The sequence below is a fragment of the Chanos chanos genome, chromosome 10, assembly GCF_902362185.1.
Source record: "Chanos chanos chromosome 10, fChaCha1.1, whole genome shotgun sequence".
Classification (NCBI taxonomy): Eukaryota; Metazoa; Chordata; class Actinopteri; order Gonorynchiformes; family Chanidae; genus Chanos; species Chanos chanos.
This window is the reverse complement of record NC_044504.1, coordinates 2,167,072-2,186,170: the sequence shown is the minus strand read 5'-3', so window position 1 is coordinate 2,186,170 and position 19,099 is coordinate 2,167,072. Positions and strand designations below refer to the sequence as shown.

General features: G+C 42.0%; 2 protein-coding genes across 2 annotated transcripts; one reads left to right on the top strand and one right to left on the bottom strand.

Annotated features, from left to right (window-relative positions):
* Positions 1 to 198: 198 nt before the first annotated feature.
* On the top strand, positions 199 to 4,243 carry LOC115822629 (adrenodoxin-like). Its single transcript, XM_030786540.1, has 4 exons — positions 199 to 320; positions 3,185 to 3,309; positions 3,519 to 3,648; positions 4,123 to 4,243. Exons 1-4 carry the CDS (start codon positions 199 to 201, stop codon positions 4,241 to 4,243), a joined length of 498 nt encoding a protein of 165 aa, XP_030642400.1.
* Positions 4,244 to 6,112: 1,869 nt separating this feature from the next.
* On the bottom strand, positions 6,113 to 14,550 carry arhgap20 (Rho GTPase activating protein 20). The gene is made up of 16 exons (XM_030786539.1): positions 14,461 to 14,550; positions 13,842 to 13,927; positions 12,743 to 12,910; positions 12,178 to 12,327; positions 11,916 to 11,957; positions 11,479 to 11,563; positions 11,065 to 11,142; positions 10,757 to 10,823; positions 10,507 to 10,653; positions 9,958 to 10,151; positions 9,668 to 9,832; positions 9,167 to 9,300; positions 8,074 to 8,254; positions 7,600 to 7,711; positions 6,818 to 7,473; positions 6,113 to 6,520 (listed from the first exon to the last, which is right to left on the bottom strand). Exons 1-16 carry the CDS (start codon positions 14,548 to 14,550, stop codon positions 6,113 to 6,115), a joined length of 2,763 nt encoding a protein of 920 aa, XP_030642399.1.
* Between the last annotated feature and the right edge of the window lie 4,549 nt (positions 14,551 to 19,099).

Below are 19,099 nucleotides of genomic sequence, written 5' to 3'. Positions count from 1 at the left end.
TCAACACTGACCAATTGGTTTCTCAGCCGCAGGGCAATGCGTGTTTGGTCACAGCAGAATAATTCCACCGTTCTTAAGACGCACACATAACCTGTGGCGCCAGAAACTGCTCTCTGCTCCGCTGTTACTCACTGAAGCAACGTTACGCAAAGAGATCACGTTATGTCAGGCAAATTTGTTTTTTCACTTGGCCAAACTATGATCCGGACATCATCTATGGCTCCGCTACATGCTTTTCATGCGACTCTCCCAAGACAACGGTATCTCGGCGAAGGCTGCCGCAAAATCAGATCACTGAATACTCTAAGCCGGGCACTAAGGTAGGAAGGGGTCGGACCACCAGGTGCTTTCATACAACACATAGCCCAGGACTATACGTGTAGCAGCTTGTGAAAGCACCTCCAGAGTACGTGAAGTAGCTAACAAGACAAAATCATTAGTTTACTTCTACACTTACAAATCACCGTTGTTTTCTTGTATTATCTACCGAGAAGGGTCGTTTTGCTTCAAGGGGTGCAGTTTTTCTTATCTATTTAAATGGTTTAATGTGTTCACGCTTCTTGTATTTTTATAATTTAATGTAGCGAAATATTCGAAAATATCGTAATTCTGAGTTCTGCACTCTGTGTAACCAAGTGTACAAATTCTGTTTAGTTTTCCATAGATGCAAGAGAGTGCTTTTTATTCTGTACGCTTTATTCTGTGCACCATGCCTATCTGCCAAACGCCTAAACTAAACCCTGACTGGACAAATTGATGCCTATATTTATACAACTGAATCCAAAAGATTAGATCTAAAACGGACACATCAGCAGCGTAAACACATTGTTTATTACAGAGAATTTAAAATTCAAATATCCCAGTTGCTGTAAAGCGTGTTCCAGTGAGTTGCGTTTTTCTTTCTTTTTTTCTTTCTTTCTTTCTTTTCAATTTTACTTCTTCACTACATATAGTTGAGAAAGTTGATCTACAATCGATGAAAACGTCGTAACTGATATCCTTGCTGGCTGAGCGCAAATTTGTACTATGTGCTTATATTACAGAGAGCTGCATCTGAACTGCTTGAGTATGTTGAGTGCGAAAGTTAATTTGAGTGTGTACCATATCACATCTGTTATAAACAGGAGTAACTTCAGGCCGAGTCACATGCCGATGTAATCGAAATGAAAACGAGGCGAATAGAAAGCAGATTAACAAAAACGTATAAACGACAATGGCCACTTTGTGTATTACATGTGTTCCAGAGGCATTTCGGGTAGAGGTTCAGTCGGGCCAGTGCAGTGCGCAGGTGCTGTGATGCACTCTCCTGAAGTACGTGAAAAACTGAGACTCCACTCCACAGTACCCGTCATGACTGTATATTGCAACACAAATACATATGCACTTAAACCTGAGACCAGGAACAAGAGGGAACTGTTGAGAGATTCCTTAAGGTGGGAAGTTAAAAGCAGTGTTTTGAAATCATATACATGGAAGCCCACAGCAATGCACACTGCAAATCTTTGTTCTAACACATCTGATTCTAACACACCTGATGCCCTGACACGCCTGGGTTTTGGGTGTCCAGCAGTGGATTGGGAAAAAACCCTGACCCAGGGTCAGTAAGGGGGGATATGGGTCATCCCTGTCCTACTCAGCTGTGCTGTTTCTACACAATGAAGACTTTCCTCGAAAGAGAAAATGATGGATTAGAGTAAGAGTCTTACTGCAGCTTTAAGTCCAGTTCCCTCAATCACCTCTTAGTTCAAAGCTTAATACCAAATGTGACAGGTGAAGTAACACTAAACTCAGTTTCCTGCAATCATTTTGTCTCCTTACTCTGAGCAAGCACAGGCCTGGCCACATAAACAGCTGTGTGGATATATACATACAGAGGAGCATCGATCACTGTTTGGGCTTTCTTTCTTTCAACTCTCTCTCTCTCTCTCACACACATACACACACACACACACACACACACACACACACAAGCCTGTGTGTTGGGTTATTGTTGTTTCTGTTCTTCTCTGAGGAGATTATTTGAGATTAGCTGATACAGAGTTGAATGAAACATTATGCAGGCGAGCCCATGTCACACATGGCCCAAGCTTGTTTTCTGCTGAGAAAGGGAACTTTTGCCCCTCTAATCTTATTTAGTATTTAGCGTAGTGAAAATGAACCAGAACATTTCCAGGCTATTATTAATTTGTTATGCTGCATCACTATCACATATGAAAAGCAAACACCACAGAATTTTTTTTTTTTTTTGGCCATGGAATGTGGAATATCCCTGTGCAAATGACATTCTCTCCAAAAATGCCTGTGTTCCTGTGTTTCTGCATTGGGAATAGACAATATTCAAACAAATAAGCAAATAATTTCATGACTCCTTCAACATGCACTGTGTTTGTTAACTTTGACTGGTGCCACCAGTCTCTCTGCCATCGACCAAAGAGTTCAGAGCCAACAAGGCTGTGTAGCCACTGGGAATCAGAATGCCCGCTAATCCCTAAACCGGATCAGATTATCAGGAAAAAAAAAAATTCTTATTCAAATATTTATCCATGCCAACACAAATCTTGTCTCAAAAAGTTTTACTAGATGAAAGCTTTGTGCCAAAAATCAGAGTGGGCTTGTCAACACTCACGTGTTCTTCCTCTCTGGAGGACAGGTCAAGCCTGGCTCAACTCAGCAGCCTTCACAGCGCACTCCTACACACGGAAGTGTTTTCACCCTCAGCTCACCTTTCCACTGACTGAGAGTTCATTTGTGCTACGTTTGTTACCACGGGTGAGGGTGTTTGTCGGATGTTTGTCACTGATGAGGTTTCCCGTTCTTGCGTCGTGCGGTTAAGCTTTCTGTAACGTTGGTGCTAAAGTTTGACAACCATGGGCGTGGTCGTGTAGGTCCAGCACTGGGCGTGGTCGTGTAGGTCCAGCACTGGGCATGGTCGTGTATGTCCAGTGTGCAGTGTGCAGCTCCACACGATGCACTTAGTTTGCATGACAAGCTCCTAGCATTGAGCTCACTGTTTTTAAATATCATAACTCTTCTAAAACGTCTTGAACAGAAACAGATTTTTTTTTTTTTGTAAAAAATATAAAACTTAGAAATTTAAAAAACATGTTCTCTTACATTTGCTCACAAAAGATTCAACAAGTGGTACCTCCTCTCTCTCTCTCTCTCTCTCTCTCTCTCTCTTCAGGGCAGAGGAGAGGGTATCGGTGAACTTCATCAATCGTGATGGGAAGAGGATTTCCGTGAAGGGATGTACTGGAAACACATTTCTGGATGTTGTTGTCAAGCAGAAGCTAGATTTTGATGGATTTGGTAAGTGGTGTGTGTTTATCCCTTTCATCTTACCTTTGGATAGTCCTCAGGAGAGCACCATCAGCAGTTTGTCCAGGCACAACTTCAAACAAGTTTGAGCTACACAAATAAACATCTAGGAGACTAGGAAACCCAGTAGCTATAATCTGCTTTGGTTCTGAGTGTGTGTGTGTGTGTGTGTGTGTGTGTGTGTGTGTGTGTGTGTGTAGGTGCATGTGAGGGAACAATTGCCTGCTCCACGTGTCACCTGATATTTGAGGAGGGGGCTTATAAACAGCTTGGACCAATCGCAGAGGAGGAGATGGACATGCTAGACTTGGCTGATGGGCTCACACACACGTGAGTGACAGCTTCCAACAACCCAGTGAACTTTTTGTGGTGTCTGAAATGTAAGGAGTTTGAATTTTCAAACAGAATTGCGAAGAGGATTAAGAGAGAGAGAGGGATCGTGTCACCGCGTCTTCTTTTGGCTCTGAGAATACACGCTCAGCGGCCAATGAGCGGATTAATTAAAAGATCACGTGTTGCATCTGAAATCTTAAATCACATTTTAAATCTCACATTGCAGTGCTCAACCTAAATTCATCACATGTGACAACCTGGCCCCTCTTTAGAGCGCATCAACCACAGATGAACGCCATATAATGTTTTTACACACGCCACCTGTGTTTGCAGATAGCTGATTTTCTTTAATAACAGAATAAAAAACGTGTAGCATTGCTTTCCTCCCTTGTGTGTTTCCACTGTTTCAATTTCACGCTCGTTGTCTCTGGCCAGAGGTAACGATATTTTTTCTCTGTGCATGTGCTGCAGGTCTCGGCTGGGCTGTCAGGTGCGACTAAGTGAGGCCATTGATGGTGTGACTGCCCGTGTTCCTCAGACAGTGTCTGATGCACGAAAGACTAAGGACAAAGGGCCCTCCTCTTCCTCCTGAAGGCCCCTCCCACCATTTCTGTAACCGCGCCTTAATTTCACAATCTGATGTTTCATTGGCCTCTCAGCAATGTGTTTTCATACAATCTAAATTTAGATTAGCCATACTATATTTGATACATACAAGCAGCATCGTAGGTTGTTTTAGAAAATCCAATTATGACTTTTTTTTAAAGGTTTTGTCATAAAAAAAGCTTTAATGAACTAACCTGGAACTAAGTCTCACCTTAAAATCATGTAATTGTAGTGTCTTTGTCAAAACTATGAAAATACAAAAGCAATTTAAAAGAATTCAGAAAAGGGTTGTGAAGTGAAACAGAAGATCCGGAAATTCTCAGTGGCACGAAACAGCCAACTGATATCCACTGCACTGTTTTAAGGAAAGAAAGAAAGAAAGAAAGAAAGAAAGAAAGAAAGAAAGAACTCGACATAGTTCTGTTTCTCTTTTCCTCCCTTAGACACTGTGTTGGGAGTTTGTATTACTACATAATCACACTCTGACGTAAAAAAGGTCAATCAGTAAAAACTGGAATGGACTCAAAGAGGTCAATCTGAGGTCAAGCTCCTTCACAGCAAAATACACCTCCACACATGGGTTTTAACTGTTTAATTCAACATAGTGCAACTGATAACATTATAAAATACACCTCCACACATGGGTTTTAACTGTTTAATTCAACATAGTGCAACTGATAACATTATAAAATACACCTCCACACATGGGTTTTAACTGTTTAATTCAACATAGTGCAACTGATAACATTTTAAATGTAATACATTCCATGACAGTAGTCTTAAAATCTGTGTTGTCTTGTTCATATGATATGTAATTCTAAAAATAAACATGCAAATTTACACCAGGCGCTCTTTAAAAACACCAGACCAGTGCCTAATTCACTGTACTGGACAGGCAGTTTTAGAATATGCATGAACTGATGATGAAATGTTTGATAAATTAATACTTAAGTTATTGAAAAAGGCTGATGAGTGTGAAGCTGATTGAGTATATTTATTTAGTGCTGACTGTGATGTCATTAGGAACACTCTCTGGACGAACAAGTTTAGGTTCTTCCATCTGACTGTCTGGTTCCTCCATATGAGTATCATTTGATAAATCATAAGTATTTCCTGAAAGGCAGTATGTCCTCTCACACTGGTGTGACATAGTGAAAAAGCGCTACATGAGGCTACATAAACAGGCCCAGCCAAGCTAATATATACAACTGCATTCACTAAAAGCAAGACTCTGATATACACAATTCAAATGCTGTTTGGCACCGGCGGGATGCTGAAACCCTGCCACTGGACACACACACATGGCCTGGAAAAGCAGGTCACTTCCCAGGCCTCCCTGAACTTCACATCTGTCACATTTGAGCCAAATCCTGACCTTTGGCTGCCGGACATATCTTGTTGAAATATCTTTATAGAGCTGTACAAGTAAAGAAATCCTTTAAACAGGTCATTTTCTGTCGACATATTGCGTGTGTAGACTGGAGTTTTTGAAGGTAAAGGTATCAGTCACACAGACACAAGATTCTGATTTACTCACTACACCCAAGTTTGTTATGAGATCCTCCAGTAGGCCAGTTTGTAATTGTAAATGTAAAATGTAAATCTCCGTGATCGCACACACACACAGTGTGAACAGTGAGCAGTGAATTTGTTCTTGCCATTTAACCCACCCAACACACCCGTAGTGACCAGACGCAGGAGCAGTGGGCGGCATTCTGTGCGCCCGGGGAGCATTAGGGTTAAGTGCCTTGCTCAAGGGCGCACAGCCGTGGATGTTGGTCCTGGGAATCGGCAACCCTCCGGTCACGAGCCCGGTTCTCTAACCCTAATTGTGTGTGTGTGTGTGTGTGTGATCTTAGACGTACGACTCCTCTGAGAGAAACACGTCCTCACTGCTCCACTGGCAGCTTCCCATGATCCAGTCCCGTCTTCTCTCTACCCCAGTCAGAGACATCTCTCTGCTCCCCAACATATTCTCCTCTCCACTCCTCTTTACCTCACTCCTATACAGGTGCCTGCTCCTCAGCGACACCTCCTCATTACAGTCTCCTCTGACAGATGGGGGCAACGCCTGATTTCCGCACCTCCAGCAGTGTGTTCCCACGACAGGTGTGTTGTTGGCAGGTGTGTCGTCGACTGTCTGTGTGGCCTTGTGCACAGTCAGAACCCAAGACTGACTGAGAAATACACTCTGAGGGACCGCGAGGTCATTTACTGTCTGTGGGCCAGCTTTCATGACGATTTTCTGTGTGTCTGTGATGCTCTGTGGACAGGCCAGAGGGAGTTTTGGAAAGAGAGATGGAGGCTCAGGATCTCCATTAAATGAGTATGTGCACTCTTTCAGTCTACTGTAACATAAGCTGTTGTTTCTGTTGACTGGTCCTGCTGGTTGAGTGTGTGAGAGTGTCTGAGTGTGTGTTGCGTGACTGTGTATGTGTGTTGGCTGAGTTGGGTTCTGTTCTAGTAAAGTCTTGCTGCGATACGCTGAGAGAGACTCTCCATCAGCAGCGTCTGGTTGCCATAGGGATTGATGTCGCTCCCGTTTTGACCAATGAGCTGCGTGTTGAGTTCTCTTTTGGAATGTGCTGTTAAACTGCTGTTTGGGTGGCGAGTTCTGAGGAGACGAGAGGGTCAGTTGGATGTGGGCGTTGTCATCACTGGACTGGGAGAAGGAGCTGTCCAGTGAGCTCACAGATGACCCCGTGGTCGAGGTCCCAATGGACATGGGGCTGGATCTTGAATCATCCAATCGCAGCGAAAGAGGCGGGGCACGTTTCCGCCTTCTGCGTTGGAAGACCGCTCGCTCTCTGGGCGAAAGCCTCAGGCGCTGGAAACTGTGCGGCAGGAATACTTCATCCCCATTTTCTTCATCGTTCTCTTCCTCGTGCATTCTGCTGCTGTCCAGGCTTGCCTTCCGCGTTTCAGACTGCACCTCCAGACTAGAACGGGCATGTCTGATGATCGGTTCAGACCTCCTCCGCAGCTGCGAGAGAGGCTTACGCGCAGGTGCCACAAACACCCTATCACGTGACGGCAAAAACGGGGACTCAACCTCCAGGTCAGACTCTGATTGGTCTGTGTCCTCGCTGTCACTCAACGTGATGAGCGAATCAGTGCTCTGTGTGTTTGGCAGGGTCTGAGGCATAGACTCTAGATTAGTGCTCAACTCATTCTCAAGGCTGCTATAACAAGAATCTGCCATCTGTACCAACAGTGCTGTGAGGGAGAGAGAGAGAGAGAGAGAGAGAGAGAGAAATCATTGGTCTTATTTCTCTTTGTCTGAGTGTGTGTGCTCTTTTACATTAATGTGCATCATATGTTTCTGTGTGTATTTGTATTTACCGTTCTCATGGCTGTTACTTTTCTCCTCAGACAAACCTGAGAAAATTGTTGTGATGTCATCGCCAAACACCGCAGAGCAGTTGTCAATCAGGAAGCAAACAAGCTCACATACCTGCAGACAGGTGAAAGGTGTAAGACAGACACAATAGTTATTTTTCACAACGCAAATTTCTGAAACATATACGTAGAAAATCAAGACTTTTTAATTCCTCACTCAATTTCTCTACTTCTTTTCTTAGTCCTCAAATGCAGGATGTATGGATCAGTGGCATAAACCTTTGCATTTGGATTTATTGCGTAGCACATGTACAGGAGTGTGATGAATTCATTCATTTGTATTAATTTAGAAGTTTAGATCTTTTTGAAAATACAACTCACTTTATGTATTTATGAGATCTCTATGTGTGTGTATGTGTGCACATGAGAGAGAGAGAAAGAGCGAGAGAGAGAGAGAGGGAATGTATGTAAAATAACCTTCTTGGTGTCCTCGCCCTGTGGTTGTAGCTTTCTGCCCCACAGCAAACTGGGAGCAATGCACACAGACAAATTGTAGGAGTTCATCTGGTTGTGCTCAGCATTGCTCTGAATGTGGTGTAGCATAGCAACCACGAATTTAAGCAACAAGAGGTTCTCCTTAGGCAAGAGCTCAAGCAACCTTTAGACACAGACAAGGAAAAATGATCACTGAGAGACTTCACATTCTCTCTCCGTTTTATGTGTTATAATCTACAGCTCATACATTATCACTGTAACACTGTTACACTGTTACACGTTACACTCTACAGCTTGTATAATTATGAGGTGTGTTACACATGACAACTCAAACCTAATCAGCATAACCCTGTTACATGTGTTACATTCTGCAGCTCACTCATTTCATACATTATCTGTGTAACATTCTACAGCTCATATATTACCACTGTCACACTGTTATAAGAGCTGCCCCATACAGTTCACATACTGTCATTGTAATACTACTACATGTGTTCCATTCTACAGCTCGTACATTACAAGTGTAACGCTGTTACATGTGTTACATTCTACAGACTGTGCAATATCACCACTGTAACACTAATATGTGTTACATTCTACAGACTGTACAATATCACTACTGTAACACTAATATGTGTTACATTCTACAGACTGTACAATATCACTACTGTAACACTAATATGTGTTACACTCTACAGACTTACAATATCACCACTGTAACACTAATATGTGTTACATTCTACAGACTGTACAATATCACTACTGTAACACTAATATGTGTTACATTCTACAGACTGTGCAATATCACTACTGTAACACTAATATGTGTTACATTCTACAGACTGTACAATATCACCACTGTAACACTAATATGTGTTACATTCTACAGACTGTACAATATCACTACTGTAACACTAATATGTGTTACATTCTACAGACTGTACAATATCACCACTGTAACACTAATATGTGTTACACTTTACAGCCCGTGCGCTGACTGTCGTGCATAATGGCCATTAATGGAAGCAAGGGATACAAGATTTGAAAAGGCAACTGTAAGATCCAGGGTTATTACCTTTGAACTCTCTCTATCCTGTGCTCCGTTCGCTCTCTTTCTTCCTCTATCTCTCCATGTTCCTCCATCACTCTAAGCCACTGCTCATAGAGTTCCTCACAGAGCAGGCTGTCTGGAATGTTCCTCAGGAAATGCTGCATGAGAACATACGAATACATCTAGAATTGTTCGCCTTAACAATATCAGCATGCATGGCCTTTGGCCTAAGTGATTGTTTCACTGTGTTATGAAATGGAAGATTCTGTTTTTGAATTGTTATCCAAATACTCTCCCACAATCATCACACATTCCTAGACTGTGCCTTCATCTGCAGCCAAGTGGTATTTGTCAATATTAGACTCAACAATAACTAAAACACACATTTGGTAAATCTATGGGCCATGAAGATATAGTGCTAATATACTTATGAAGCAGGGAAATTTAGTTACTTGATGGTTAAAATATAAATATAAAATGAAACGTCTGATTCTAACTTGAAGAAGTCACACTTTGGAAACGTACCTTGAAAACAGAGGAAATCACAAGCGCAGATTCACCGCTCAGCAGAGTGTCAGTATAACCACAGTCCAGCTTTTCACTCAGGTCTCGGCACGCTGCCACTCCGGCAGAACGCCGGAATATACCGTGGGTCTTTGAGCCTTCTTTACACAAGCACACCAACATGTCCTTTACAGACAGGGACGTTCAGTTAGGGCACTTCACCTGACATCTACATGTTTAAAGCTTTAGTCTTTACGAAACGTGGGCGGATGTGATTGGCCGTGATATGCGACAGAAGCAGGATGACGTACCATGATTGGTGGAGGCAGACGGTCTTTAAAGACTTCACCAAGAGGCCGCCCAATCAAACGGCCAGGGGTGGGGATGGCAGGGCAAGATGAGGTAAGGGACGATAACTGCCCGTCCAGCTGGCTAACGGAGTTTCGCCTAAATGGCCAGTTAATGCGTTTTATGCTCCTCTTTCGCTTTACCGTCCTCTGTTCAACTGAGACAAACGAGAGAATGTGCTTTTAGTCCCAGTTTCATTATAAAAGACGGCGAATGCAAGGCCATGAAACTGAATAAATTCATACAGATTCACTCTCAAAATGCTCAATCACTATCCATCTACCCATCAACCCATTTATCAGTCTACTCAAACAACCAGTAACCCATCCATCCATCCATCCATTTATCTATCCACCCATTCATCTGCTCATCGTCAAACAGCATTTTACCCAAACAGATCAAAGTCAGTGTATGACAGGATTTTATTTTGAATAAAGTAACTGTAATCTTGTATGTGGAGGTTTACAGAGAGAAGTATGAAACTGTATGAGTATGAGAAGTATCTGTCTCACCAGTAAGGTTCTGTGTAGTGGGCCTCAAAATGAACTGACAGTGTGCGTCTGTGGGCAACAGCGCCCCCGATGGGTAAGTGGGTGTCACTGCAGTGGGACGTGACTGCCTCATGTGTCTCATCTGAATACTGTACGGGAACTCGTGACCTGAAGGTTAAGGTGAAAGGTTAAGGTGAGTTTTATTTTTACTGTATACAGGAACGAACAAACATGAATGAAGGTGTGAAGATACCCAAGGCAATGAACTTACCAATCAGAGGGTATGGTGGTTCATCACTTCCAGAGCATACCCACAACTGGTAATCACTCACAGCACCCTACATACACACACACACACACACATATTACAAGGGATAGATCATTGAATCAAGAAAGGAAATCCTACACAATTCATAGACTCACTGACTTTAACAGGGTCTCTCTCTCTCTCCCTCCCTCCCTGCCTCCCTCTCTCTCTCTCTCTCTCTCTCTCTCTCTCTCTCTCTCTCTCTCTCTCTCTGAAATAGGGGTATTGTTTGACTGACATCATAAGTCTGACAGGTATAAGCAGTGACTTACTGTCAGACCAAGCTGCTGTCGAGCTGTGTTAATGACATCTGTGGTCCGGTCTGTGTTAGCGACCGAGACAGTCTTTGTCTAGAAGGAAGACCAAACAAACTTTTCACATTCACAGACAAGCACATATACACACATACACATATACGCATATACGTATATACACATATACACATATACGCATATACACATATACGCTTATACACATATACACATATACACATATACACATATACGCATATACGAATATACACATATACACATATACACATATACGCATATACACATACACGCATATACACATACACAATATACACATATATGCATATACACATATACACGCGTAGGGAGAGAGCCAAGATCAGATTAAAATAGGGCATAAACAGAGAAAGACACAGACAAACACTTGGCTCTTACATATGCACAGCTCCCAACATCCTTTGCAAATATCTTGAGAGGAATGCTTTTTGGGTCGTCTTTCTTCTTTTCTTCTGTTATGCGACTGGACACAAAAGGGAGAGGGACAGAGGACAATACTTCAAACGTCACTAAAAGGGAGTAACACAGCAGTGTGCTACTGACTGACTGACAAGAACATAGTGTCTGGTCATTTGTTCCGTCCACATACACAATATCGGCCCAATATCTGTAGTCAGTCTTCTTTGGCTGCACTTCTGGTAAAACAAATCATTCACTCTCTCCTCTTTGTCTGTATGTTTTTAATTCTGAACATGCATGCTGGGTTTCTGTTCATTTGCAGATAACAAAGTTCCCTGGCAGGAGTGTGATGTAAACCAAATAATTAAAAATAAGCATCATTCCATGTGATGTGAACCTAATGAGTTCCTACTTACTTTTCAATGAGAGTGAGCCACTTTTCTTTCTGCTCAGGGGTGCTTGAGAGAGATAGAAAGACAGAGAGAGAGAGAGAAAGAGAGAGACAGAGAGAGAGAGAGAGAGAGAGAGAGAGAGAGAGAGAGAGCGAGAGAGCGAGAGAGAGAGAGATGGTTACTTTGACTGCCTTATCTAACACAAAGAACACTTATTTTTTGTTGTTTGTGAATGCGTGTGTGTGTGTGTGTGTGTGTGTGTGTGTGAGAGAGAGAGAGTGTCTACCTGAAGGTAGCGACACAGTTGTGAACAGGCCAGCCCATGACAAAGCTCCTGTCTGGGCTGGTGGGGCTCTCACACACCTCCTCCATACAGCAGGCCGTCCACATTTCACACACACGCACACACGCCTTGGGCTTCATGTGGGCAGGTGATCTGACATACACACACACAAACACACACACACAGACACACACGCATATGCAGGAACACATGCAGGCATACACACGTACGCATACACACGTACGCATACACACGTACACGTACACACACACACACACACATACACAAACACACATATGTACACACACACACACAAAAAGAAATCAGTATATCATGACAGACTGAAACAATTATAGTGACCAATACGTGTCTGAAACATGACAAAACAGTCCTGTATTCAAACATTACTAATCTGTTACACTGACAGTTCTCTGTCACATATAAACTTTCAGTTACCCCATGACCTCTGTTTCTTTCTGACTCTCACGCTGTTTCCACAGCCCTCTTTCTTCCTATGGCCTTATCTATCCAGACTCCTCGACCCCTCCCCCGTCCATATTTCCCTTACTTGGCCTTGCTGATGATGATGAGATCGGTGAAGAGGAAGAGTGTCCTCTCCTGCCTCTGCAGGCCCATCTGGAGCTGAGCACTGCCGTAGTGGATAAGGCTCCGAGTTGGGCTGAGGAGAGACTGGACCAAAGGGCAGGACTCAGGGAGAATCACGGACACGGTCTCCCTGGACAAACACACAGCCACAAGCAGACAGAGTGCTGTTAACTCCAACACCACAGGCAGTTTAATACAACCCAAACCAAAGAAGAGAAGAGAAGAGAAGAGAAGAGAAGAGAAGAGAAGAGAAGAGAAGAGAGGAGAGGAGAGAAGAGAAGAGAAGAGAAGAAAAGAGAAGAGAAGAGAGGAGAAGAGAAGAGAAGAGAAGAGAAGAGAAGAGAAGAGAAGAGAAGAGAAGAGGAGAGGAGAGGAGAGGAGAGAAGGCAACAGCATTATCCCAAAACAGCATTCGCACACGTACGCACACTCGCTCTCTCTCTCTCTCTTTCTCTCTCTCTCACACACACACACCACCATACACGTGCACATGCATGCACAAGCACACACACACACACACACACACACACACACACAGAGTCTCTCTCTCTCTCTCTTTGCAGTGCATGTCATGTCCTTAGAGAACAGGAGAGAGGCTGACTGAATGAAAAGTTAAAATGAGAGAAGCATGTTTGAATTTACTGGTGTCTGTGTGTGTGTGTGTGTGTGTGTGTGTGTGTGTGTGTGTACGCACTTGTATTTGTGGATGTATGAGACAGCCAAAATGTGTGGCAGTTTGTAAACAGGTAGCCTATACAGCACTGCATTCATGAATTTATATTTAAATAATTAACATTTTAAATATTTAAACAATATTTTGAACCACAGTCAGTTAGACTCTTTGTCCCTCCTTCCCTCAGTCTGTCCATCCATCACCAGATCCATCCCTTCATATCTCTACCAGTAACAATCATTTTGTAAACCTAGAGAGGTCGTTGCTTTGAAATACCACAGAAGTGTGGTGGATGAGAGCTGTAGAGTAACTATAATTGTTCTTATTATGATTAGGATGATGATGATGGTTATTACTGTTATTATTATTATCACTATTCAGTACGTACCTGGCTGCAGTCTTCGTCATGGTAAGGGCTCTACTGATGATCAGTGAAGGCGCAGATTGCCTCCGCTGGACAGGGGTCTTTGCGTTCTAAAAACAGAAGCGTGAAGGACAGAGAAAAATACTGTTTTTCTCACCACAACATAGAAACACTACGTGCAAAGATACTAGTCAGAGATGGACAGTGCTCGGGTTAAAAATGCTTTACTGCCTTTGCCTGTAAACACATGAGACAAATTATGTGTCATGCTGTGTAATATGTGAGTGGGTTTTAATTTTAGCTTTTGCGATAAGGAAAGAGAAACCTTTAATTTGCTAGGTAGGGTTGTCTACCTTTTAAACCCCTGATACAGTAACACTGCAAGGCACTGGCCGACTGTCTAGCAATGTTCCTAGAATTTTCACTAAGTTGTTGATATCTAAAAGGTTTCCAAAAAAAAGCTAAATGTCCTGTCAATGTTCTTTACACTAGTTAGCGGGTCATTCTCATCATTCTCATCGTCACCTTTATCATCATCACAAGAAACAGGCAATAGCCAGACGTTTCATCTTCAAAAACCCAGACTGAAGGAAAATTAACAAACAGCAAAACTAAAATCTGAGTCAATCTTCAAAAGCTTTACCCTTCTGTTCCTCGACTGCGTGAATCCTCCGCTCTCCTCGCCAAGAGAAGTGGACCGCCGCTGGGCTTTGATACCGTTCAGAGAATACATGGTCGTTTAACAGGTTGTATCAGCACTTTGCGGATTTAGAGAAAATTGTCACGAATGCGTTTTGAGCGTGTTAATGGTAAACTTTGCGGATTTAGAGAAAATTGTCACGAATGCGTTTTGAGCGTGTTAATGGTAAATGTTTCCCAAGTCCACACGAGATGTCCCCCAACTCCCAAAAAGACGCCGGAGAAGAGCCAGTCACTTCGTTAAATCGTCGTACAGTTGAAATTTAGTTTCACGTTTCAGTGGTTGTTACAGTGGGCCTTTGAGAGCGTTTAGGTTATTTGACATCTCTGAACATAGTTCGTCGGTTAAACCACTTACGGTCTCAGCATGCATCCACTCAGCATGCAGTTTTAACTGTGTAATTACGTAACGTTTTGCGGCGTGACGCGACTGCAGTGATACAGTGACATAGTGGGGAAGTGTTTCGCATTGTTTATTTTTTCTTTTTCCGAAAGGACACGCCTATCCTCATTTGACCTGCTGTAGGGGATGTATCTGACCAAGTCAACAATTAGCTCAGCCTGAATCCCGAGGCAAACTCAGAAGTCCGCTCAAAACAAAGCAAAAGAAAACAAAACAGCAGTGCATGTAAATAAAAAAATCAATAAATGTCAGGGGAACCTCTGTTATTCGATATTCCTTCTAACGTAAGTGTGTCTGTAAATACATTCCCGTTCCCTGAAGTTTAAAGTTTGCAGATCAGTTAGGTGGCCAAATGAAGCGCAGTTGGAGACGAGCTTCAGCAGAGATCAAGGACAAGAGCAGAGACGAAAGTGTTCAGGGGACAGGAGGAGAGATGAAAGTGTTCAGGGGACGGGAGGAGAGATGCAGAGAGGAGAGAAACGGAGCAGGGAGGAGAGGAGACAAAACAGCTTGTGTTTAAAACTCTACTGATTTTCAGGGGTTTTTTGGTTTGGTTTTGTTTGTTTGTTTTGGTGATGACACAAATAAGAATTTTTTTTGGCCTGTATTTATACAGTGACCACTCACAACAAGCCTTGGGGTTGTGATTGCAAAAGGTGGTGACGTTACCTAACTCATCCGTTCATGAGTTGTATGAGTAATGTTAAGTAACTCAGCCATGCATATTATATGAGTAAAGTTACCTAACTCAGCCTCACATAAGTTATATGACATTCACATCTATATTTATTCATTTAACAGGTCCTTTTACCCAAAGTGACTTCCATGAATAACATTACCCAAGTCAGCCATATGAGACTTACATGATTATAGTAATAGCATTTTTCACTCTTTAATCTTGAATTAAATGTCAAATCAATTTGTTGTTTTATATCAAGTGATGTTTCGTTGATTTTTTGGCTTTTAATGTCTTGTGTTAATTTGCTGATTGTGGTAATACAAAAACCGTGTGAAGCAAGCCTATGTGGTCAAACTGTGCCAATCAAATACGATTTCAGAGCATTTAGATAATTCAGATTGTCTGACAAGATAAACCAGCCCAAACTTTGAAGCCAAAACAGTCTAGTTCAAGCCAGGGGCTATGCTATGTTGCAGGATGCACAGGTTAAAAAAAAAGAGAGAGAGAGAGAGAGAGAGAGAGAAAGAGAACGTTGAGGGGCAGGTTGACAGTTATGTTATGACACGGGATGTGTAGATTCATGAGCTGATTTTAGGCCCAGATCAGGGTTAATTATTTCATAAAGGTGGCTCACCCTATCTGCCTGTTTCACAATGGCAACGTCAAGTCCAGCTCGTGGCCAATCAAAACTCAACAAAGTCTCTTTAATAAGTTAAAAAAAAAAAAAAAACTTAGCGCTCACATAACATGGTGAATATAGTGACTTTATTTATATATTCCCCACACAAATGTTCACTGTGAGGAATGCCTGACGTTAGGTTTATTTAAATTCTAAATCATCCCAAAGAATGTGGAACCGGGAAAATCTTTCAATTATAAATCATAGCCATTTTTTATTACAAACTGCTTTGTGTATGTATGTGTTTATAGGATTTTTATCTGCTGTTGAGAATGTCCAACATGGTTGGAATTGCCTCAGATGGACAGAAATGATTATAGCCATCATGCCTGCCCATTAGACTTATTTATACATATTGTTTTGCCTATGATTACTGTAGTAATAAGATCTAGAAACTAATTTATTATGTGCTTGGCAATGATCTCACTGGAGTTTATATTTTTAGGCCTGAATTGTAGGTTGTCAGAGATTTCCTATATCCATATGAATGTAAGGGTTTTTGAATTCCTCAAATGCGTACACACACAGAAACAAACAGGCAGTGGGGGGTGGGGGGCTGACCCTGGCATTTAAAATGCCCAATAAAGCTATAAACACAAACATCCTATTCCCATTTCCATTTCTCATTCTCTCCCCTTTCCCTCCTTCTCTGTCCTCTCTCATCTCCAAACAAGTATGCTTACAACAAAAAGCAGATGATAGAGCGAGAGAGAGAGAGAGAGAGAGAGAGAGAGAGAGAGATGATAATATGATAATGGTGTGTTAGACCCAGGAATTATAACCAAATACAGCCTTTGAAACAGAAATAGAAACGGTTATGAAACATGAGGTACTGTTTACACAAAGCAAACAGACAATAATTACACAAAAAAAGAACGGGAGAGAGGGGGAGAGGCCAGACGGAGAAATACAGATACAGTCATCTCAGAGTCTTTCAGACGCTCCCTCATCTCCATCTCAAACACTGTCTATGATACCTGCCTCAGACAGACAAAGAGTCAGGAACACTCAGATCTCAGTGGATAGACACTCCGAATAATGTATTGATCCATAGAGTAAAAAATATGCATTGTTAGACTGTTCATAACTGCCTTGGTGAGATGCTAAAGTTTGGCCTAATGTTAAATACACACTGATGTTGGATGTTGGAAAACAAGTGTCTGCCAACAGTTTTATTGAATTGTCTTTTACTGAGTTGCCTCCCTGATACTGCTTCAAACCGTGTAATATCACTGAACTTCAGTTTTAAGTGTAGATACACACACACACACACACACACACACACACACTGTCCCTTTTTTGTTTTTCTCATGGTGATACAGTAGGGGAGGTAAGAGATCTTGGAGTGCCACACGTCTGAAACGCATTAAGGAAATGGTTTGGAAGGAGGAGGTCGTCATTAGGAACGATTCATTTGTTGCCAGTTTCATTTAGGCTCGTTCATATTTATTTTACGTGCTTTATGAGAGACCATAAATACAACTGTTTACTCTGTGAGAGCAAAGATAGTTTCCCACCCACCCACACACACCCAAACACATTTGTCAGGTGGGCTGAGCGTGTTTGTGGATGTTGGCCTAATTGGAGTGGTAGAAGGTGAAAAAAAAGAGGCAGTTTGAGCACAAAGAGAAAAGTATACACAAACACTGAATGATTACTGAACAGGTCTTGTGTCTGTGAATAGATGCCCTAACTGAGCACAGCATGTGTTTTTATCCATAACACTAGTCGCATGCAAGTGTGTTACACATACACACACACAGACGCTTTTTTTAGAGTCTGTTAGATTTTTCTCTTGTGTAAGTCCACTGAACATCTTCGTGTTTTATCATCGGTGAGCAGGATCAGTAAACTGTCACTCTCCAGCCTGTCTTATGACAGGGGATCAAACTGTTTCTGATTAACGGTCACTCTCCAGCCTGTCTTATGACAGGGGATCAAACTGTTTCTGATTAATGGCCACTCTCAAAGCCATGTTATGGCAAGAGTTCTATGTAATTTAATGACATAAAGGGGAGCTCAGGACTGGACTTGGTTTGTAGAATCTATAGTCAGAGCAGGGTCTTTGTCTGTGATGTATAGAGGACTTTGGCTGATAATCCTATAGAACAATACTGTACTCGGTCAAGAAAAAAACCCCAATGGTCCGTCATGATCTTGTGAAACTGCAGAATTGAAATGGATGGAGAAAGACAAAAACATGTCACATCTCAACCCCCCCCCCCCCCCCCCCCCCCAAAACAGTTCAAATTACAAACAGGCATATATATTTCAATTTGACATACAATCATTCCTAAAAGGCCAATGAGTCATAATAAAACAAACACAAAAATAAACTGACACATATATATGCTGTATATTATTCAGAGAATGCTCTTTCATTTGCTCTGAAGCAGAATTTCTCAGTAAACAAGATGACATTGAACTACAGATCAAGTTTGACCTTGGCTTTTGGCTTACTGGAAAAATATCTGAATGCTAACAGCAAAGGTAACAAAGAAAAAACTGATACACAACCTGTCAGACAACACAAATCAAAACAACAAGTAAACAAAGATAAATTCTCAGTGAATATACAAGCGAGATTTGTGCACACTAAAAAGGAGATAAAGTTTGGGTTTCGAGAGACACATGGAAAATGTTCATTGCTCACATGCAAAAAAAAGTCTACAAAACAGAAAATAACAACAACAACTTATAACAATTATTATTATTATTATTATTATTATAAACTGTTTTAGGCGCCCTACTATGGTCTCGGGGATCAGGTGATGGTGATAGAGTGATGAACAAGATTCTGATTGGAGGAAAAGTTGGCGACT

What these genes read in the sequence shown, in the direction of transcription:
- LOC115822629 (XM_030786540.1), top strand. Translation starts at nt 199, where the DNA reads ATGATCCGGACATCATCTATGGCTCCGCTACATGCTTTTCATGCGACT. An exon ending in ACTCTAAGCCGGGCACTAAG is followed by an intron (nt 321 to 3,184) that starts GTAGGAAGGGGT and finishes CTCTCTCTTCAG; the next exon opens with GGCAGAGGAGAGGGTATCGG. An exon ending in GCTGATGGGCTCACACACAC is followed by an intron (nt 3,649 to 4,122) that starts GTGAGTGACAGC and finishes CATGTGCTGCAG; the next exon opens with GTCTCGGCTGGGCTGTCAGG.
- arhgap20 (XM_030786539.1), bottom strand. Translation starts at nt 14,550, where the DNA reads ATGTATTCTCTGAACGGTATCAAAGCCCAGCGGCGGTCCACTTCTCTT. An exon ending in AACTGTGTCGCTACCTTCAG is followed by an intron (nt 11,958 to 12,177) that starts GTAGACACTCTC and finishes ATCTCTCTCAAG; the next exon opens with CACCCCTGAGCAGAAAGAAA. An exon ending in AGGGCGAGGACACCAAGAAG is followed by an intron (nt 7,712 to 8,073) that starts GTTATTTTACAT and finishes ACCTGTCTGCAG; the next exon opens with GTATGTGAGCTTGTTTGCTT.